This window comes from Octopus bimaculoides, chromosome 28, assembly GCF_046866305.1.
Source record: "Octopus bimaculoides isolate indiv1 chromosome 28, ASM4686630v1, whole genome shotgun sequence".
In the NCBI taxonomy this organism is placed as follows: Eukaryota; Metazoa; Mollusca; class Cephalopoda; order Octopoda; family Octopodidae; genus Octopus; species Octopus bimaculoides.
The window spans coordinates 19148611-19166110 of record NC_142955.1 but is presented as its reverse complement, the minus strand read 5'-3'; the positions used below and the strand labels follow the sequence as shown (position 1 = coordinate 19166110).

At 39.1% G+C, this 17500-nt stretch overlaps 1 protein-coding gene across 1 annotated transcript in view; it reads left to right on the top strand.

The window, feature by feature from the left end:
• Positions 1-17500, top strand: part of LOC106872263 (talin-2) — an 83243-nt gene that overhangs the window by 23266 nt on the left and 42477 nt on the right. Inside the window, exons 11-17 of the mRNA XM_089344726.1 lie at positions 1430-1531; positions 2395-2514; positions 2666-2812; positions 3583-3749; positions 4480-4663; positions 5581-5706; positions 13254-13283. Coding sequence (XP_089200852.1) covers positions 1430-1531; positions 2395-2514; positions 2666-2812; positions 3583-3749; positions 4480-4663; positions 5581-5706; positions 13254-13283 — 876 coding nt within the window. The remainder of the gene's footprint in view (positions 1-1429; positions 1532-2394; positions 2515-2665; positions 2813-3582; positions 3750-4479; positions 4664-5580; positions 5707-13253; positions 13284-17500) is intronic.

Here is a 17500-nt window from a genome sequence, read left to right as displayed (position 1 = left end):
ACTTCCTCCGTCTCTTTATTTCTTTTTTCTCTGTTTATCTATCTATCTTTCTCTCTGTCTACTTACATATATATACACATAAATATATGTATGCTGGGGTAAACAAACAGTGGAAAAATATACTCAATACTCACATAAGAGTATATTTCTTTGTTCAAGACTGGTGAATCACTCTATAACTTTTTAATTTTTTTGTCATGTGTCATCTTTCAGGGAAGAAATCTTGAATATTGACTGTATTAATCTTCAAAACACACACACACACACACACACACACACACACACACACACACACACACACACACACACACATACTCTCTCTCTCTCTCTCTCTCTCTCTTTAAGGGTCTTTGTCTTGCAAGTTACTTGGTAACCTCACTAGTGCTGGTGCCACATAAAAAGCACCCAGTACACTCTGTAAAGTGGTTGGTGTTAGGAAGAGCATCCAGCCAAAGAAACCATTCAAATGAAGGTCATCCAGCTATAAGAACCATGCCAAAGCAGACCTTGCTGGTGCCACGTAGAAAGCATGCAGTTCAGTCTGTAAAACTGTTGGCATTAGGAAGGGCATCTGGCTATAGAAACCTTTCCAAAATGGATTTTGGGGCCTGATGCAGTCATCTGGGTTGCCAGCTCCTGTCAAACCATCCAACCCATGCCAGTTTGGAAGATGGTCACTAAACGATGATGTCTCCTTCACACACGCACATTAGCTATGTATGTAGCATCTTACCTGTCTGTGTGTTTATGTCCCTGTAACTTAGCAGTTTGGCAAGAGAAACCAATAGAGTAAGTACTAGGCTTACAAAGAATATCCTGGGGTTGATTTGTTCGACTGAAGGTGGTGCTCCAGCATGGCCACAGTTAAATGACTGAAACAAATGAAAGAATATATATGTATAGTGGCTGTGTTTGTAAGATGTTTGCATCCCAACCACATGGTTCTGGGTTCAGTCCCACTGCGTGGCACCTTGGGCAAGTGTCTTCTACTATACCTTCGGGCCAACCAAAGCCTTGTGAGTGGATTTGTTAGCTGGAAACTGAAAGAAGCCCATCATAGAAATAAGTATGTGTATGTCTTTGCGTTTTGTCCTCCACCATCTTTTCACAACCGGTGTTGGTTTGTTTACATCTCTATAACTTTGCGGTTCAGCAAAAGAGTCAAATAGAGTACATACCAAGCTTTAAAAAAAGGTACAAGGGTCAACTAAGAATTCTTCAAAATGGTGCCACAGCATGGCCACGGTCCAATGATTGAAATAAATAAGACAAAATACATATGCTAGAAAGGCAGGTTGGTCACGATTGACCAAGGTGTCAAGACAACTTCTACTAGAATTATTATTATTATTATTATTATTATTATTATTATTATTTCTGCTGCTGCTGCTGCTCTTTTTGTAACTCTGTCTTGTGTTCTTCTCAACAGACTGATCTCAACCTAGATGTAACTGATGGCAAATCCTATGTAGATTATCAAACCAGTATGGTACGTCTCGCTCGACAAATTGCCAGCTCAGCTCAAGATATGGTAAGATTTCAACAACACTTTCTCCTCTCTTTTCTTGTTTTTATGACTTTCACTTTGATGTGTAGCTCTCTCATGTCTCTCTCCCCCTCTCTTTCTCTCTCCATCTAAAGTCTCTTTCTCTCTCCATCTAAAGTCTCTCTCTCTCTCCAGCTAAAGCCTCCTTCTCTCTCCAGCTAAAGCCTCCCTCTCTCTCTCCAGCTAAAGCCTCCCTCTCTCTCTCCAGCTAAAGTCTCTCTCTCTCTCTCTCTCTCCATAAAAGTCTCTCTCTCTCTCTCTTTCTCTCTCTCTCTCTCTCCCTCTCTCTCTCTCTCTCTCCATCTGAAGTCTCTCTCTCTCTCCATCTGAAGTCTCTCTCTCCATCTAAAGTCTCTGTTCCTCCCATCTAAAGCCTGTCTCTCTCTCCCCCCTCCATCTAAAGTCTCTTTCTTGGTCCATCTTTTTATTCTGTCATTTCATTTCATTTGTCTCTCAAAAAGATAAAAAGCAAAATCGACTCCAGCGGAATTTGAACTCAGAACTTAAAGGCAGACGAAATGCTTTTAAGCATTTTGTCCACTGTGCTGACCGTTCTGCCTTCTTGTGGCCATCTCTGATCAAGACAACTATTGCTGTTGTTGACCAATGGGTGTGGAGATGATTGTGGCAGAGATAATGGCATTGGAGACGACAATGGTACTGATGATTATGATGATGGAGATGATGATGAGGAAAACAACGATGGTTTCCGTGATTACAATAGAGATGATGATGATGATGATGGTGGAAATAATGGTGGTGGGGAAAACGGTGATGGTTTTCATAATAAGATGATGATGATATTTCCTGATTTTAACTTGTTTGTTTTTCTTTTGGTTTCTTTGCAGCTCGGAAAGAATGAAACCAACATATCAGAACTTGGGGCTTTGGCCAATAAACTGACCAGAGATTATCGTCAGCTAGCAAGCAACTCTCGCGGTGCATGCATGACTGCTAACAGCCCTGAGGTAAGGTAACCCATTCCGGTCCCTCATCCACCCTTGTGTTGACCTCATCTGAGGCTAAAATAAAAATATGTTTAGCTCTCATTGACCCAGTATCAGTCTGTCTGTCTGTCTGTTTGTCCATTGTCTCCCATGTTGATCTTTTAAATTTCAGGTGACCAACCGTATCAAGACATCAGTGATTGAACTGGGCAAGAGCTGTATATCCCTGGCACAAGACGCGGGAAGCATGCAGTCGAACCCTTCGGACGAGTTCTGTAAGCGGGACTTGAATGCACACGTGAAAGAGGTTACTGAAAAGGTGAGCCGAGATTTGGACTTGTGTATGGATTGTATGTATGTTGGGCTGGGCAAAGCAGGTGGACCTGTGGCACGGTCTTGGTGTGAGCATGATGTGGTAGAGGGGGCACTGTGGGGGTCGAGAGGCAGGTGTTTGTTGGTGGAGGTGTTAGAGGTGGGGGTCTTCGTGTGTTCGTCTGTAACTTGCTGAATGCTTATGTGTATGTGGGTCTGTGCAGGGTGTAAACATTGTGTGACATGACACCACACTACCACATGTGACTGTCCTACACCACCTGTTACTCTCTTGCAGCCACATGTGTGGCTGCATTGCATGCATCTGTTTTGCATTGCACCACATGCATCTGCCCTACACTGCATCACATGTGGCTACCCGACACCAAGCCACATGTGGTTGCCCTACACCAATTCACATGTGACAGCCCTGTGCTGCATCACAGCTGTCCAACACAGCACCACGTGACTGCACTACACCTCATGTAGCTGTCCTATACAGTGCTGCATTTGGCAGCATCACATGTGGTTGCCATCTACCACGCCACATGTGACTGTCCTACACAGCATCACATATGTCTACATGGCACCACATGTGGATTTCCTACACAGCACCACATGTACTGCACTGCACTGCACCACATGGCTGCCCTCTTCCATGCCACCACCTGTCACTAAACCACACTACACATCCAACATAAACCCCGACACTAAACCCCTTACATCTGTCGTAACCCTTACACTAAACGTCTCTCTCCCTTTTTCTTCTGTTTCCAGGCTTCTTATGTTCTGGCATCTCTACAATCTGGGTCTCGAGGTACCCAGGCTTGTATCAATGCTGCCAGCACTGTAAGTGGCATAATTGGAGACCTCAACACCACAATAATGTTTGCAACGGCTGGAACCCTGAATACAGAGGACGAAGAGAACTTCACAGATCACAAGTACGTCGTCACCTTTATCACTTTTATCACTATTATTATTATTATTATTATTATTATTATTATTATCATTATTATCATTATTATTATTATTATTATTATTATTATTATTATTAGGATTAGCATTGCCGAGGTCGACTTTGCCTTTCATCCTTTCGAGCTCAATAAAATAAGTACCAGTTATGCACTGGGGTCAATGTAATCGACTTAACCTCATCCCTGCAAATTGCTGCCCTTGTGGCAAAATTTGAAACCATTATTATTATTATTATTGTTATTTGTGTGTGTGCCTTCTGCTTTGTCACTCTCTCTCTCTCTCTCTCTCTCTCTTTCTTTCTCTGTTCATTTGTCTGTCTCTCTCTTTCTGTTTCTCAGTGTATGCCTCTGTCTATGTATCTGGCCATCTGTCCGTCCATTTGTTCACCCACCCACCACCTACCTACCTATCTATCCACCCTCCTATCCATCCTTCCATCTGTCCATCCTTCAACCCATCTATCTATCTACCCATCCGTCCATCTATCCCTTTATCCATCATCCATCTGTATATCCAATCATCTGTCCGTCCATTTGTCCATCCATCTATCCATCCGTCCTCCCACTTATGTATATCTGTCTATCAGTCTCTCTGTGTCTCACACCCCTTATTTGTCCATCTCTCTCTCTTTCTCTCTTTCTCTCTCTCTCTCTCTCTCTGCGAGTTACTCACTCTCTCATCTCCCATCCAATCCAGAGAGAACATCTTAAAGACAGCAAAGGCCCTGGTTGATGACACCAAACTCTTAGTCGCTGGAGCTGCCTCCAATCAAGAACAGTTGGCCAATGCAGCCCAGATGGCCGTCAAAACCATAACACAGTTATCAGATGTTGTGAAATTAGGGGCCGCCTCCCTCGGATCTGACCAACCAGAAGCACAGGTCAGTCAACAACAGCCGACACCCTTCTTGCATCCATTTTTGTTTTTATTGTTTCATAATTTATTCTTATTTAATTTTGGTGTTTTTTTAAATAGTTTTCTGTTGGTTGAATGTCTGCTGTTGGAGTGGCGTACTTTTATAATGTGGAGTGTTGGAGTGCTGTGTCTGTCTGTGTGTTTCTCTCTGTCTGACACTCTTTCTTTCTGTCTTTCACTCTTTCTCACTCTCTCTCCCTCTTTTCTTGGGTTGAAGTGTTTTCACTGTGGAGTGCAGGAGTGGTATTGGAGTGGTGTACTTTTATAATGTGGAGTACTGACTCTGTGTGTCTCTCTCTCTCTCTGCCTCTCTTTCTGCTTTGGTGTATTGTTTATAATGTATCATGTACGAGTGGTATTGGAGTGTTGTATTTTCATAAGATAACATCCATCAGTGGTGTTGGAGTGCCCTATTTTTATAAATAGATCTGTTGGAGTCTTGTGCCTTCTGCCTTCTTGTCTTGACATTGCATGGCGGTTGGAAAACAAGAGTCACCATCCTACAAGCGGTATTCTTTGTTTCCAATCCTCCATGAAAACATGTCAGGCTATAGAAAATCTGCCTCGATGAATTTCCATCTGAGCCATGCAAGCATAGAGAAGTGAATGTTAAAACTGCAATGATGACAAGGATGGTCATAATGTAATGTTATATTTTGACTCTTCTCTGTTGACTCTGTTTCAAAGCTGAGTCAACGTGTAAGAGGTTAAGGGCCAAGAGTCAGGTTTCTTCTCTGGAGATCTGCTCTTAAGAGTTTCTTACCACTTCTGCCTAGATAAAACAGCTGGGTTGATAAAGTCAATATTCTACACTAATTATGAAAGAATTTCGTCATAAATCCCTTTTGATTTCTCTCCCTTTGTTCTGTTTTTTCTGTGTAGGTTTTGTTGATAAATGCCGTCAAAGATGTCGCCTCTGCCCTCGCTGATCTTATTAGCGCCACGAAAAACGCTTCTGGCAAAAATGTGTCTGATCCCGCTATGGGTAGTTTAAAGGATTCCGCTAAGGTAAGTGATCGAATAAGGGCCAATTTTCATTTCTCGTTGATTAAGTGTATAGATGTGTACAGTTATATATGCATACTCACATGGACGCACACACATATATATAGATATGTGTGTGAGTATATATATATATATGTAGATATGTTTGTATATATGATTTGTGGGGGGAGGGGTCTTTCCTTCTTTCTTCCATACCTTTCTGGTGTCTTGTAGTGGTTGTCTTGTTGGTCCAATGTATTTATGTGCGTGTGTGTATATATATATGTCTATATATCGTTACATATTGTATATATACATACCCACACATCTATGCATACACATACAGACAGACAGATGTGCATAAATGTATATTTATACACACACAAATGTCTATACATATTGATTTTTATATACAGAAAGAGAGAAAGAGACAGACAGATGTACATACATTTATTTACACATACCCACAATTATGCGTGCTTAGATTATATATACATGTGTGTGTGTGTATATATATATATATATACATATATATATATATATATATATATATATATATATATGATGTGTATATATCGTTGGTGGTGGTTCCTCCTTGTTTCCAAGTATTCCTTTCTTCGGTGAAGAAGTGTTGACTGCATCATTTTGGTTCGGGTGGATCCCTACTTGCCAGGAAGTAACCCACTATGGTCTCAAAGACAACCTCTGTGGCTCGTATATATGTATATAACAAAACAAGAAGTTGGAAAATTATTTTGGTATTATTTATTCACCATTACACACGTTTCATTTCCAAATGTCCTGTTTTGTTATATGATAACTTTGCAAACAATACTTTCAGTAATTTCTACTCTATTATGTATGTAACTTTTATATATATATAATGCTTACATACACACAAACTCTTTAGGTATAAGCATAAAAGTATACCTACAGTATTTAAGGGGTCAGTTATATTGTTCAACATGTCATCAAACACAAATGAATTATTACAATGCAATAAATATTGATGGAATTAACTGGTATGTATAAGGAGAATCAGTTAAAATGTAAGCGAAGAGACTTAGAACAGTTAAAAGTAGAAAAGAGTGAATTTTACATATGATATGTAAACGTTTCTTGACAGCTGTTTCGAAAGAGTAAATACATCCGTAAGCAAAGTTATCTTGATGCTTTGTGACAACACGTCTCCTCAAATCTCAAGAATCTTTCTGAAGATTCTTGAAAAATATCGGACGGTACTTTGACAGAGGCTGCAAATGCAAATTTCAATTCCAGTTTCTTTCAGCCTTTTAGGAAGAATTTTGAATGTTGTGCCAAATGTACCAATTACCTCAGCAATAATTGTCATCGTAGTCCTCCACAATCTCTTAATCTTTCAGGCTATTACTATTAAATGCATAGCAGCATTTCGTCCCTCTTTATACATTGAGTTCAAATTCCACCAAGGTTGACTTTTCCTTTCATCCTTTGAGGGTTGATAAAATAAGTACCAGTTGCAAATTTCCCCTCAAATTTCAGGCCTTGTGCCTTTAGTAGAAAGTATTATTATTATTATTATTATTATTATTATTATCGTTGTTTGCCACATAAAGCATTTAACAGTAGCAAGTTTTCCCTGCCATGATGTAGATTGCATTGTCAGTTTGTAGATTAAAATTACGAATGTTTAATTAAATTAATAATAAAATTTTTAGAAATGTGTTATGACATGCTGTTAACCTCACTAACGATCCTTTGACTCGTTACTATTCTAACTGGCATCGTTAATTAATAGATTTTTTTTTTTTTTAGTTTTTATTGAATGATTTAAAACAAAACAAAAAAAAAAGCTGAGCCAAGAGAAATAATTCAAATTGGCCAATGGCATGTATTTCAAACAAATTAAACAAATACAAGTATAGCAGATACCATGTGACATAAATTTCTTTATTTACTTAAATTACCTCCACCTCTAGAGAGCCAGAAACATGTCCCTGTTCTTTTCTTTCATGGCAAGTCATGTTTGGAGAAATCCTTCAGTCTTGGGATTGTCTCCCCTTCTCAAGTGGAGCTCTTCTTCCTTGCCAATTGGTCATTATGATACATTCTGTAAAGGGGGAGATAATTCTAACAAATGAAGAATTTATGTTGTATGGTATTTAATATACCTATATTTCTCTCTCTCTCTCTCTCGCTCTCCGTATATATATATATATATATATATATATATATGATGGATTCTCTCGTTGTGAACAATAAATGTGGGTGTAAGAGTATAGCAATTTTCAATTTCGTTAATAGAGGACACTCTAGAGATTGACCATAAATAGGCTTTGCTCTTCTAAGGACAAGACTACAGTATCCGTCAGGTGTAGCTTTAGTCCTGGACTTCCCTGGTCAGCAGACAGCCATGTTTAAATACCATTTCTAAGCCTCGTTTTCAACTGGTTGTAGTGGTATTAATATATGGAAACTGAAAGAATCCCATTGTGTGTGTGTGTGTGTGTGTGTGTGTGTGTGTATATATATATATGTGTGTGTGTGTTTGTGTGTCTGTGTTTGTTCCCCCACCATCACTTGATAACCGATGTTGGTGTGTTTACGTCCCTATAACTTAGCAGTTCAGCAAGAGACCGATAGAATAAGTACTGGGTTTACAGACAATAAATCCTGGGGGGCAATTTGTTTGATTGAAGGCGGTGCTCCAGCATGGCCACAGTCAAATGACTGAAACAAGTAAATGAGTTAAATAATATATGCAGATGTATGCACAATTACGTATAGACATACACACACCTATCTATATATATATATATATATATATATATATATATAGGTACATACATATATACACACATATATCTTTGTGTGTCTGTGTGTTCTTTGTTTATTCTCTGTGAAACCTGGTGGTGTTTATGTTCTGTAACATAACAGTTCATCAAATGAAGTTTGATAAGGTATCTACTCGACAAAGATCAGCAAAACTCTTGAAGGCAGTCCTCCAACATGGTCACAGGCTGGTGACTGTAAGATTTATGCTGACCAATCAGAAGACTCTATTCCACCTGCCATTTTATTTGTTTTTTGGATGTCACTTACCGAAATGCCCCACCTGAGGAAACAGGTGGTCGTACCTCATTGAAACGGACAGCATTAGGCGGTTTCATTCCAGCTAATTGAATTATATTTTTAAAGGTTTGCTTTTACAGGTGGGAAAAATAAACTCAATGCATAAAGCAGAATGCATATGCCATTTATTAGTAGCTTAAGCAACTCAGGTTTCCTGCCAGTGCACTTTTGTGGAACTTTGAGAAGTGCATTCGCAGGAAACCTTAAATTCTAGAGTCACTTATGTAGTTTTGCAACTTACTGTTCAGTTTGGATTCCTTTCTCACAGAGTTTCGTGTTACAGTGTTTGTCGGGCTTGATTCTTGGTCAATTTGTTGCCTGGCAATGTCGTGACATGAAAATTGACTCATAAGGAAGGAATCCAGTTAAAACAAATCATATACTCTTTACCATGTACTGAATACTCCCTCATGTATTAACAAAAGTAATGTTTGAACATTATATACACACTTACACTCCCACACATATATATATATATATATATATATATACAAACAAGCATATACATACATATGTGTACACATATATACATAAATACAAATATATATATATATATTTTACATCCTGTCCATTCTTCGAAATACTTGGCTTTAGGCATGGCATCTGGCCTTAAAAAAAATACATGACAGAAAATGGAACTTAATGCAGTCTTGTGGTTTGCCCTGTCTAGTCAAACTGTTCAACCCATGCCAGCATGGAAAACAGGCATTAAATGATGATGATATACACACATATATACAGGGTGATTTAAAAGTCGCCATAACATAAGAACAATTTATTTTTTATAAGAAACAGTTTTTTTTTTAATTTAACCATTTCTTATAAAACAATTAATTTTTGAATCACCCTGTATATATAGTTCGTAGTTCTATCATAAGTAGGATCAACTAAAATAAGGTACTCCATCCAGTGAGAGATTTAATATATGCAATATCTAGATATAAGCTATTAATAGTTTCATGCCATGGAAGCACAACTCGGCAGATTTATATAATGTGTATTGAGCTTAAAGGTTTGATTGGAGACACAAGGCATGTTATATAAATCTGCCAATTTTATGTATCTTAAAGCATGAAACTAATAGCAGCTCTTTTTTTAATTGTGTATGTTAAATGTTATATATATATATATATATATATATATATATATGCTTATAATTATAAGTACATGCATACATAAAAGTGAAAACAGGATAAATTTATGATTAAAATAATTAGTTTGAAGAAATGAAGAACATTGTTGGGGGATGTTTTGGACATGATCTTTCAGAATTGGGTGTGGATTAGGAAGAAAGAGGAGGAAAAGTCAAAGAAAATTGGTAAGGAAGATAATAAAAAATGCTATCCTGGCTGAAATGGCCCCATGGAGTTCGTCTACATGCCTTTGTGTGTGTGTGTTTAAAATGTATGTATTAGGGTTGTGCGATGATAGAAATTGTTGTGCCAATCTCTGGATGTTGGATAAAATGGAATCAGAGGTGACTGAAGGTCTGTGTTGGTAAAATTTGCATTATCTGGAAAGGTAACAGGGAAATTGCCATGGAGGGTAAAGTATCCAAAGTTTTGGATGGTACTATTTCAGTGAAAAGTTGACAGAAAGAAACAGAAGACAAAGTTTTTCATTGTTTATTTCTGAGCAACTGGCTGCAAATGATGGGAACACAAAAAGGGAGACAACGGGAGTTCCAAATGTGGGCAGGAAGTAGTAGGAGAAACATGAGAGAAGGAGAAGGAAAAAGGATTAAAAGGAGGAAGAGAAGCAGGTGAGAGTGAGGTGAGAAAAATCACGAGAGAATGAAAGACGAAAAGAGGGATTATTGAACTAAGAGAAAGAGAAGGAGTAGAAAATAAAATGTTTATTTAAACTTGTCATTCACATGGTTCTGGTTTTGAATGTTGAAGCATAAAATGTCCTGGTGCGGGTGCCCTCATTGGCTCATACTTACATATATACATAGATAAGAGAGTAGGGTGTGATTTGAGGGAGATTTGGCTGCTATTTCTAGCAGGTCTAGTTGCCACGTGGAGGTCTCCCTCATTGGCTCATACTTACATATATACATAGATAAGAGAGCAGGGTATGATTTGAGGGAGATTTGGCTGCTATTTCTAGCAGGTCTAGTTGCCACGTGGCGGTCTCCCTCATTGGCTCATACTTACATATATACATAGATAAGAGTAGGGTGTGATTTGAGGGAGATTCGGCTGCTATTTCTAGCAGGTCTAGTTGCCACGTGGAGGACTCCCTCATTGGCTGATACTTACATATATACATAGATAAGAGAGTAGGGTGTGATTTGGGGGAGATTTGGTTGCTATTTCTAGCAGGTCCAGCTACCATGCAGAGGCCTCCCTCATTGGCTCATACATACATATATACATAGATGAGAGAGTAGGGTGTGATTTGAGGGAGATTTGGCTGCTATTTCTACCAATTTCTTGTACCATCACCTGTAATTTTAACGCCTGTCCTCAGCAATTTATTGAACTGTCTGGTGTTGGTGTGTGTGTGTTGTGATGTTAATGGCACATCTGTCTGTCTGTGTGTCTCTCTCTACGAGAAGGACATTACCTAAAGGGAAGAAAGAAAGAAAGAAAAGACACACGGCTACATTAGGGAAATATCAGTGCCCCTCCCACCATGCCCACTCCAACCTACACTCTAGTTCCATGCTCGACTGTTTTACCTTTTCTCTGCCGTTTTGGCTTTCATTCTTTGCTACACCGTATATCTGGACTCCAAGCTTCACTTTGAGTCTCATTCCATCTGAGTTCCACTCCATCTGGAGTCTAGGCTCCACCTTGAGCCTTACTCCATTAAAGCTCCACTCCATCTGGAGTCTAGGCTCCACCTTGAGCCTTACTCCATTAAAGTTCCACTCCATCTGGAGTCTAGGCTCCACCTTGAGCCTTACTCCATTAAAGCTCCACTCCATCTGGACTCTAGATTCCACATTGAGCCTTACTCCATCTGAGCTCCACTCCATCTGGACTCAAGGCTCCATCTTGCGCCTCACTCCATCTGAGTTCTCCACCCTGTACTGCACTCTGCTCCAGGTTACACTCCTTTCTAGGTTACACTCCACCCCAAGGTCACTTCACTCCAAACTACAGTCCACTTTGAGTTATACTCTGCTCTGAGTTAAACTCTCTGGACAGCATTCACTCAGGGCCATACTCCACTCCACTATTTCCTTTGCATTCAACACTTGTTTTATTTTGACTTTTTCCGTTCAAATTTCAACTTCCATTTTGTTTTTTTTTGTTCAAATTTTTTGCCTTTTTTGTTGTTATTTTTTTTTTCAGCAGCCATCTTTTGAACGCCTTCACTCCAACTCTTTTCACTCACACCCCACATTCCATCTTCACCACTCAAAACTGCCTTAAATGTTAACGACTGCCATGTGTGTATCATGTTTACCCCTGTTCTGGCCTCCACATCTTTCTTCTCATCCATCAGCTGTCACACCCCCACCCCCCTCCACCACCACCACCACCTTACATCATTTGCAGTTTTACCCCGTACCCACTGCTCCAGTCCCTTCTATCCCATCGGCCTTCTTTAAACCATATTCCCTTACAAAACTGTCTTTTGTATTTCCTTCTTTCTAAAAATGCCTCCACAGAGGTTTTGACTTGGCTATTTGGCCGAGCACATATAAAATACATACTTCTAGGGAGATTTGGCTGCTATTTCTACCCAGTCTAACTACCTTCTAGAGGTCTCCTTCATTGACTTATACATAGGGTATGATTTGAGGGGCATTTCACTGCTGTTTCTACCAAGTCTATCTACCATATAGAAGTTTCCCTTACTGGTTTATATTTGTCATAGCACACACACACAAGACAATAAGGTATGATTTGAGGGAAATTTGGCTGCTATTTCTATCTGCTCTGGGTAGAGATCTCCCTCATTAGCTGACACATATATATATACATAAGACAGTTGAGTGTGATTAGAGGGAGATTTAGCTGCTATTTCTCTCATCTGGCTCATACATATATACATAGAACTTTAGGGTGCGATTTCAGAGAGATTCAGCCACTGTTTCTGCAAAGTCTAGCTACCTTGTAGGAGTCTCCCTCATTGGCCCATACATACATACATAGAGACATACATTAGACAAAAGGGTGTGGTTTGAGGGAGATTTGGCTGCTATTTTTATCATTTCCTCATGTATTCCTCTGTGTCCCATCCCCCATCTCATATCTGCTTAAGTCTTCATGTAACTTGCTTCTCCCAAACTGTGTTTTACATGTTTTACTGTGTTCTTCATTTTTTCCCCTTTGGTGCAACCATCTGGCATTCTTTACCATATTTCATGGAATCCACATCAACAATGACTTTTTCTTTTTTTTTTTTTTAAATATCATATATATATTTGTATATATATATATGAATAGACATGCACTGATGATGTATAATATATATATCTGTATACACCCCTGATATTTCAGATCTCTGGCGTCGTTGCTTCTGCTGCAGAGGTCGGGTATCCTATTTCTTTTGCAATGGCATGACAAGATTGACGCTATCCAAAATATAAATAAAATAAAAAATATATATATACATGTATGTGCATATATATATGTGTGTGTTTGTGTCTCATATATATGTCTTTATATACGCGTATAATCATATACATGCAGACATACGTATATATATGTATGTGTATATATGTATATATAAAATCATTAAGCAGTGCCAGTTATTATTATTATTACTACTACTACTACTACTACTACTACTACTACTTCTACTACTACTCCTCATTGGACATCATTAGCTTCAGCATCATTCATTTCTTTTTTTCTTTTCTTCTCTCTTTTCCTTTCACTACTGTTGCTGGTGGAAACTGCTTGAATGCTCCCCGACCCTCCCCCTTTTACACACACACACACACACACACACACACACACACACACACAGTTTGTTTCCTCTGCTCCTACTCTTCTACCCCGTAATAGCTGTTTGACCAAGTCTAGGACATTTACCTCCCACCCCATGGACAATTACCCCTGAGGACAACAGATGATGATTCAAAACTTCTTAATATATTAGAGATGGGGTAATTGTCAGGGGCAATTGTCCTATGGGAGGTAATTTTCCTGATAGGGTTTGACCAGAAGCCCTGCTGTCCCTAGCGTATTATTGGGGTATACATACACACAGAAACACTTTGCCCAACTAGAAACAGAGTTATCCATTCCTCTTGCAGTGAGTTGAACCAGCAAAGTGTGTTTAACATGATTAAATCATCAAGCGCGCATGCACACACACACACACACACACATGCACTGAGTTATAAAGTGTGCAAGGAGAAATATATACACACTGTACAGGAAGTAGAATGTATATAATTTAATTTGTTCAGCTGAAACTAAACAGGTCAAACCTTACAGTTTCCACAAACATTGCACCTAAAGTTTCGTCAGTCAGCCAACCATTTGGGAATTTGATTAGAAAATTGCATGTTTTCTAACGAAAGCTCAAATGACCAACAGAGGAAACCGGCATAGCAGTGTTTATGGAATCGTCTAGTTAAAGCATGTTTGATTTCAGCCACACAGAGAGAATATTTTAGATACAAAACTGGATTTATTCATCTGAGTTTAAATCTTTATCTTAAATAAAGTATGCAAGTAGTTAGCTAAAGCAAAGAGTTTAAGATAGATTTATTAAAACTCAAAGTGCTGAGTACTGATTTAAGTTTTGTTCTGTAGCTGGTCACTAGATAAAACTTTAATCAGTACCCTGCCTCTTTCAGTCGAAACGGTATATAGTTTCACAAAATGAATGCTATATATATATATATATATATATATATATATATGTATATATATGTCTGTGTGTGTGTGTATATACACACACACACACTGCAATGTATAGATTATTTCTTTATACACTGCAAGTATTCTACAAATAGCCACAACCATGCTACACTGTCTATGCACAGATATCTTCAGAAGTTAAATGCTTATCTCTGAAGATGTTGGTACATACACAGTGAAACAGGAAGCTGTTTGTAAGGTTTGTATCCATGCTCTCTTTCTCACTCTTTCTCTCTCTCTCTAATATATATATAGATAGATAGATAGATAGATGAAAAGAGATAGATAGAGAGCTAGTTTACTGTATTCTGTCTAGTGATAGGTAAATATCATTTGATTTACATAATATAAGGATACAAACTGCTAATAGTTTCTTGCTGTGAAGACACTAGTCTAGGCAGGTTCTTATAACATGCTTTGTCTCCAAGCAATCTTCGGTCTCTGAGACCATGTGCTCAGAGCCTAAAAATTGCTTGGAGACATAATGTATGTTAGAAAAATCTGCCTGGATCAGCATCTTGCATGAAACTATTGGTAGCTCCTGTCTTTATATTTTGGACATTAAATTATATCTACATATATATATTATGAGTATGTGGGTGCATGTGTGCTAATCTTGGTTAGATGATCCAGAAGTCCATACTTCACTGACCTTCACTGATCCAGGCCTTACCCATAACTACTGCGTCCACGGATATCTCCAGTGGGTAACATTGTTAACCTCTGAAGATGTTGTGAATCTGCAATTCCTTCTTCCCCCCACCACTACACATCGACCTCCTCCTGCAGCTGTAGATTCAATGAAACTGTCCGAAGGGTAGATACATTGTTAAAATCCCAATCAAAGAGACTTAGAAACGCCGTGAACAACAGACCCACCCCCCCAATCCTCTTCATGTACCCTCAACACTTCGGAAACAAAGAAAGAAGCAACTGTCACGCTCCCACAAGCGCTTGGCCGAGTGGCAGGGTGCAGGGATCTAATTAAGTTACCACCACTACCCACAACGACCACCACCACCACTACAACCACCACCACTACAACCACCACCACTACAACCACCACCACTACAACCACCACCACTACTACCACCACCACTACTACAACCACCACCACTACTACAACCACCACCACCACTACAACCACCACCACTACAACCACCACCACCACTACAACCACCACCACCACTACAACCACCACCACCACTACAACCACCACCACTACTACCAACCAGCAACAGTAATGGAGGAGATACCATCGTTAGTTGTCATGGCATCGCCGGCATTTTTTTTTTTGGCTTTTTTCTTAGTTTTTGCTTTTTTTTGTTCCTATAATTTTTATTTTGTTTTGTAATTTTATTTTTTCTGTATGTACAAAATTGTCTTTTGATACTACTACTACTACTACTAGTTAATACCATTGCTATTACAACCACCCTCATTTGTGCTATTATTATTATTATTATTATTATTATTATTATTATTGCAGTGAGTTGGCAGAGTTGTTAGCACGTTGGACAAGATGCTTTGTGGTATTTTGCCCATCGCTGCGTTCTGAGTTCAAATTCTGCCAAGGTCATCTCTGCCTTTCATCCTTTCGGAGATGATGAAATGAGTGACAGTGAAATTCTGGGGTCAATGTAATCGACGAGTCCCCTCCTCCAAAATTTCCTCCCTTGGGCCTATAATAGAAAGGATTATTATTATTATTTTTATTATTATTCAAAGCGGTGAGCTACCGGGCGAAATGCTTAGCGGTGTTTCGTCTGTCCTTATGTTCTGAGTTCAAATTCCACCGAGGTTGGCTTTGCCTTTCGTCCTTTCGGAGTCGGTAAATTAAGTACCAGTTGCATACTGGGGTCGATCTAATCGACTGGCCCCCTCCCCCAAACATTTGGGGCCTTGTGCCTGGAGTAGAAAAAATTATTGTTATTAAGGCTAGCACGTTGGACAAAACGCTTAGCAGTATTTTGCCCATTGCTATGTTCTGAGTTCAAATTCTGCCGAGGTTGACTTTGCCTTTCATCCTTTCGGGGTCGATAAATTAAGTACCAGTAAAACACTGGGGTCGATGTGCCTTTAGGAGAAAGGATTATTCTAAGGGACAAGATGGCAGAACCATTAGCACATTGGACAAAATGTTTAACGACATTCCTTGTTGCTCTGAGTTCAAATCCTCCTAAGGCAAACTTCACCTCTTTATCCTTCCAGCAGTCAGTAACCCAGAATACCAGTCATATACTGTGGCACGATAAGTGATTGTTCTCGACCACACCCACAATTGGTGGGAGGTGGTGGAGGGGGTTTGTGCCTCTCCAAAATTACTATCATTACTGTCGCAGTTTTGTTGTTTTTTTAAAATTTTTGTGGGGTTTTTTGTGTTTTATTTTTATTCCCGCTCCCACCATACATGCCCTCCCTGTCTCCCCCTCCCACACATACCCTGTTCCCAACGTTGGTTTGTTGAATCTAATTGCATCGTTATATCTTCTGCCTAATTAGTAGTTTTAATTTGTTGTTGTTGCTGCTGCTGCTGTTTCTTCTGTGCATATAATGTTGCACTGTTGATGTAACACTGCACACACACACACACACACATATATACACACACACACACACACACTCACACACCTACATGTGCGTGTTTTATCATCTTCAGGTGTAATAAGTTGTTGTTCATTTATTTTTATATGTTTTGTTCTGGGGTTTTTTTCCTTCCTTCCTTCCTTCCTTTGTGTTCTGATTTTTTTTTGTTGTTTTGTTTTGTTTTGTTTTGTTTTGTTTTTAAGTTTCCGCTGTTTCTTAACCAAGAACAGGGCTGGGGGGGGGAGACAGACTGCGGGTTGTTTTCTATTCACACACCACCACCACCA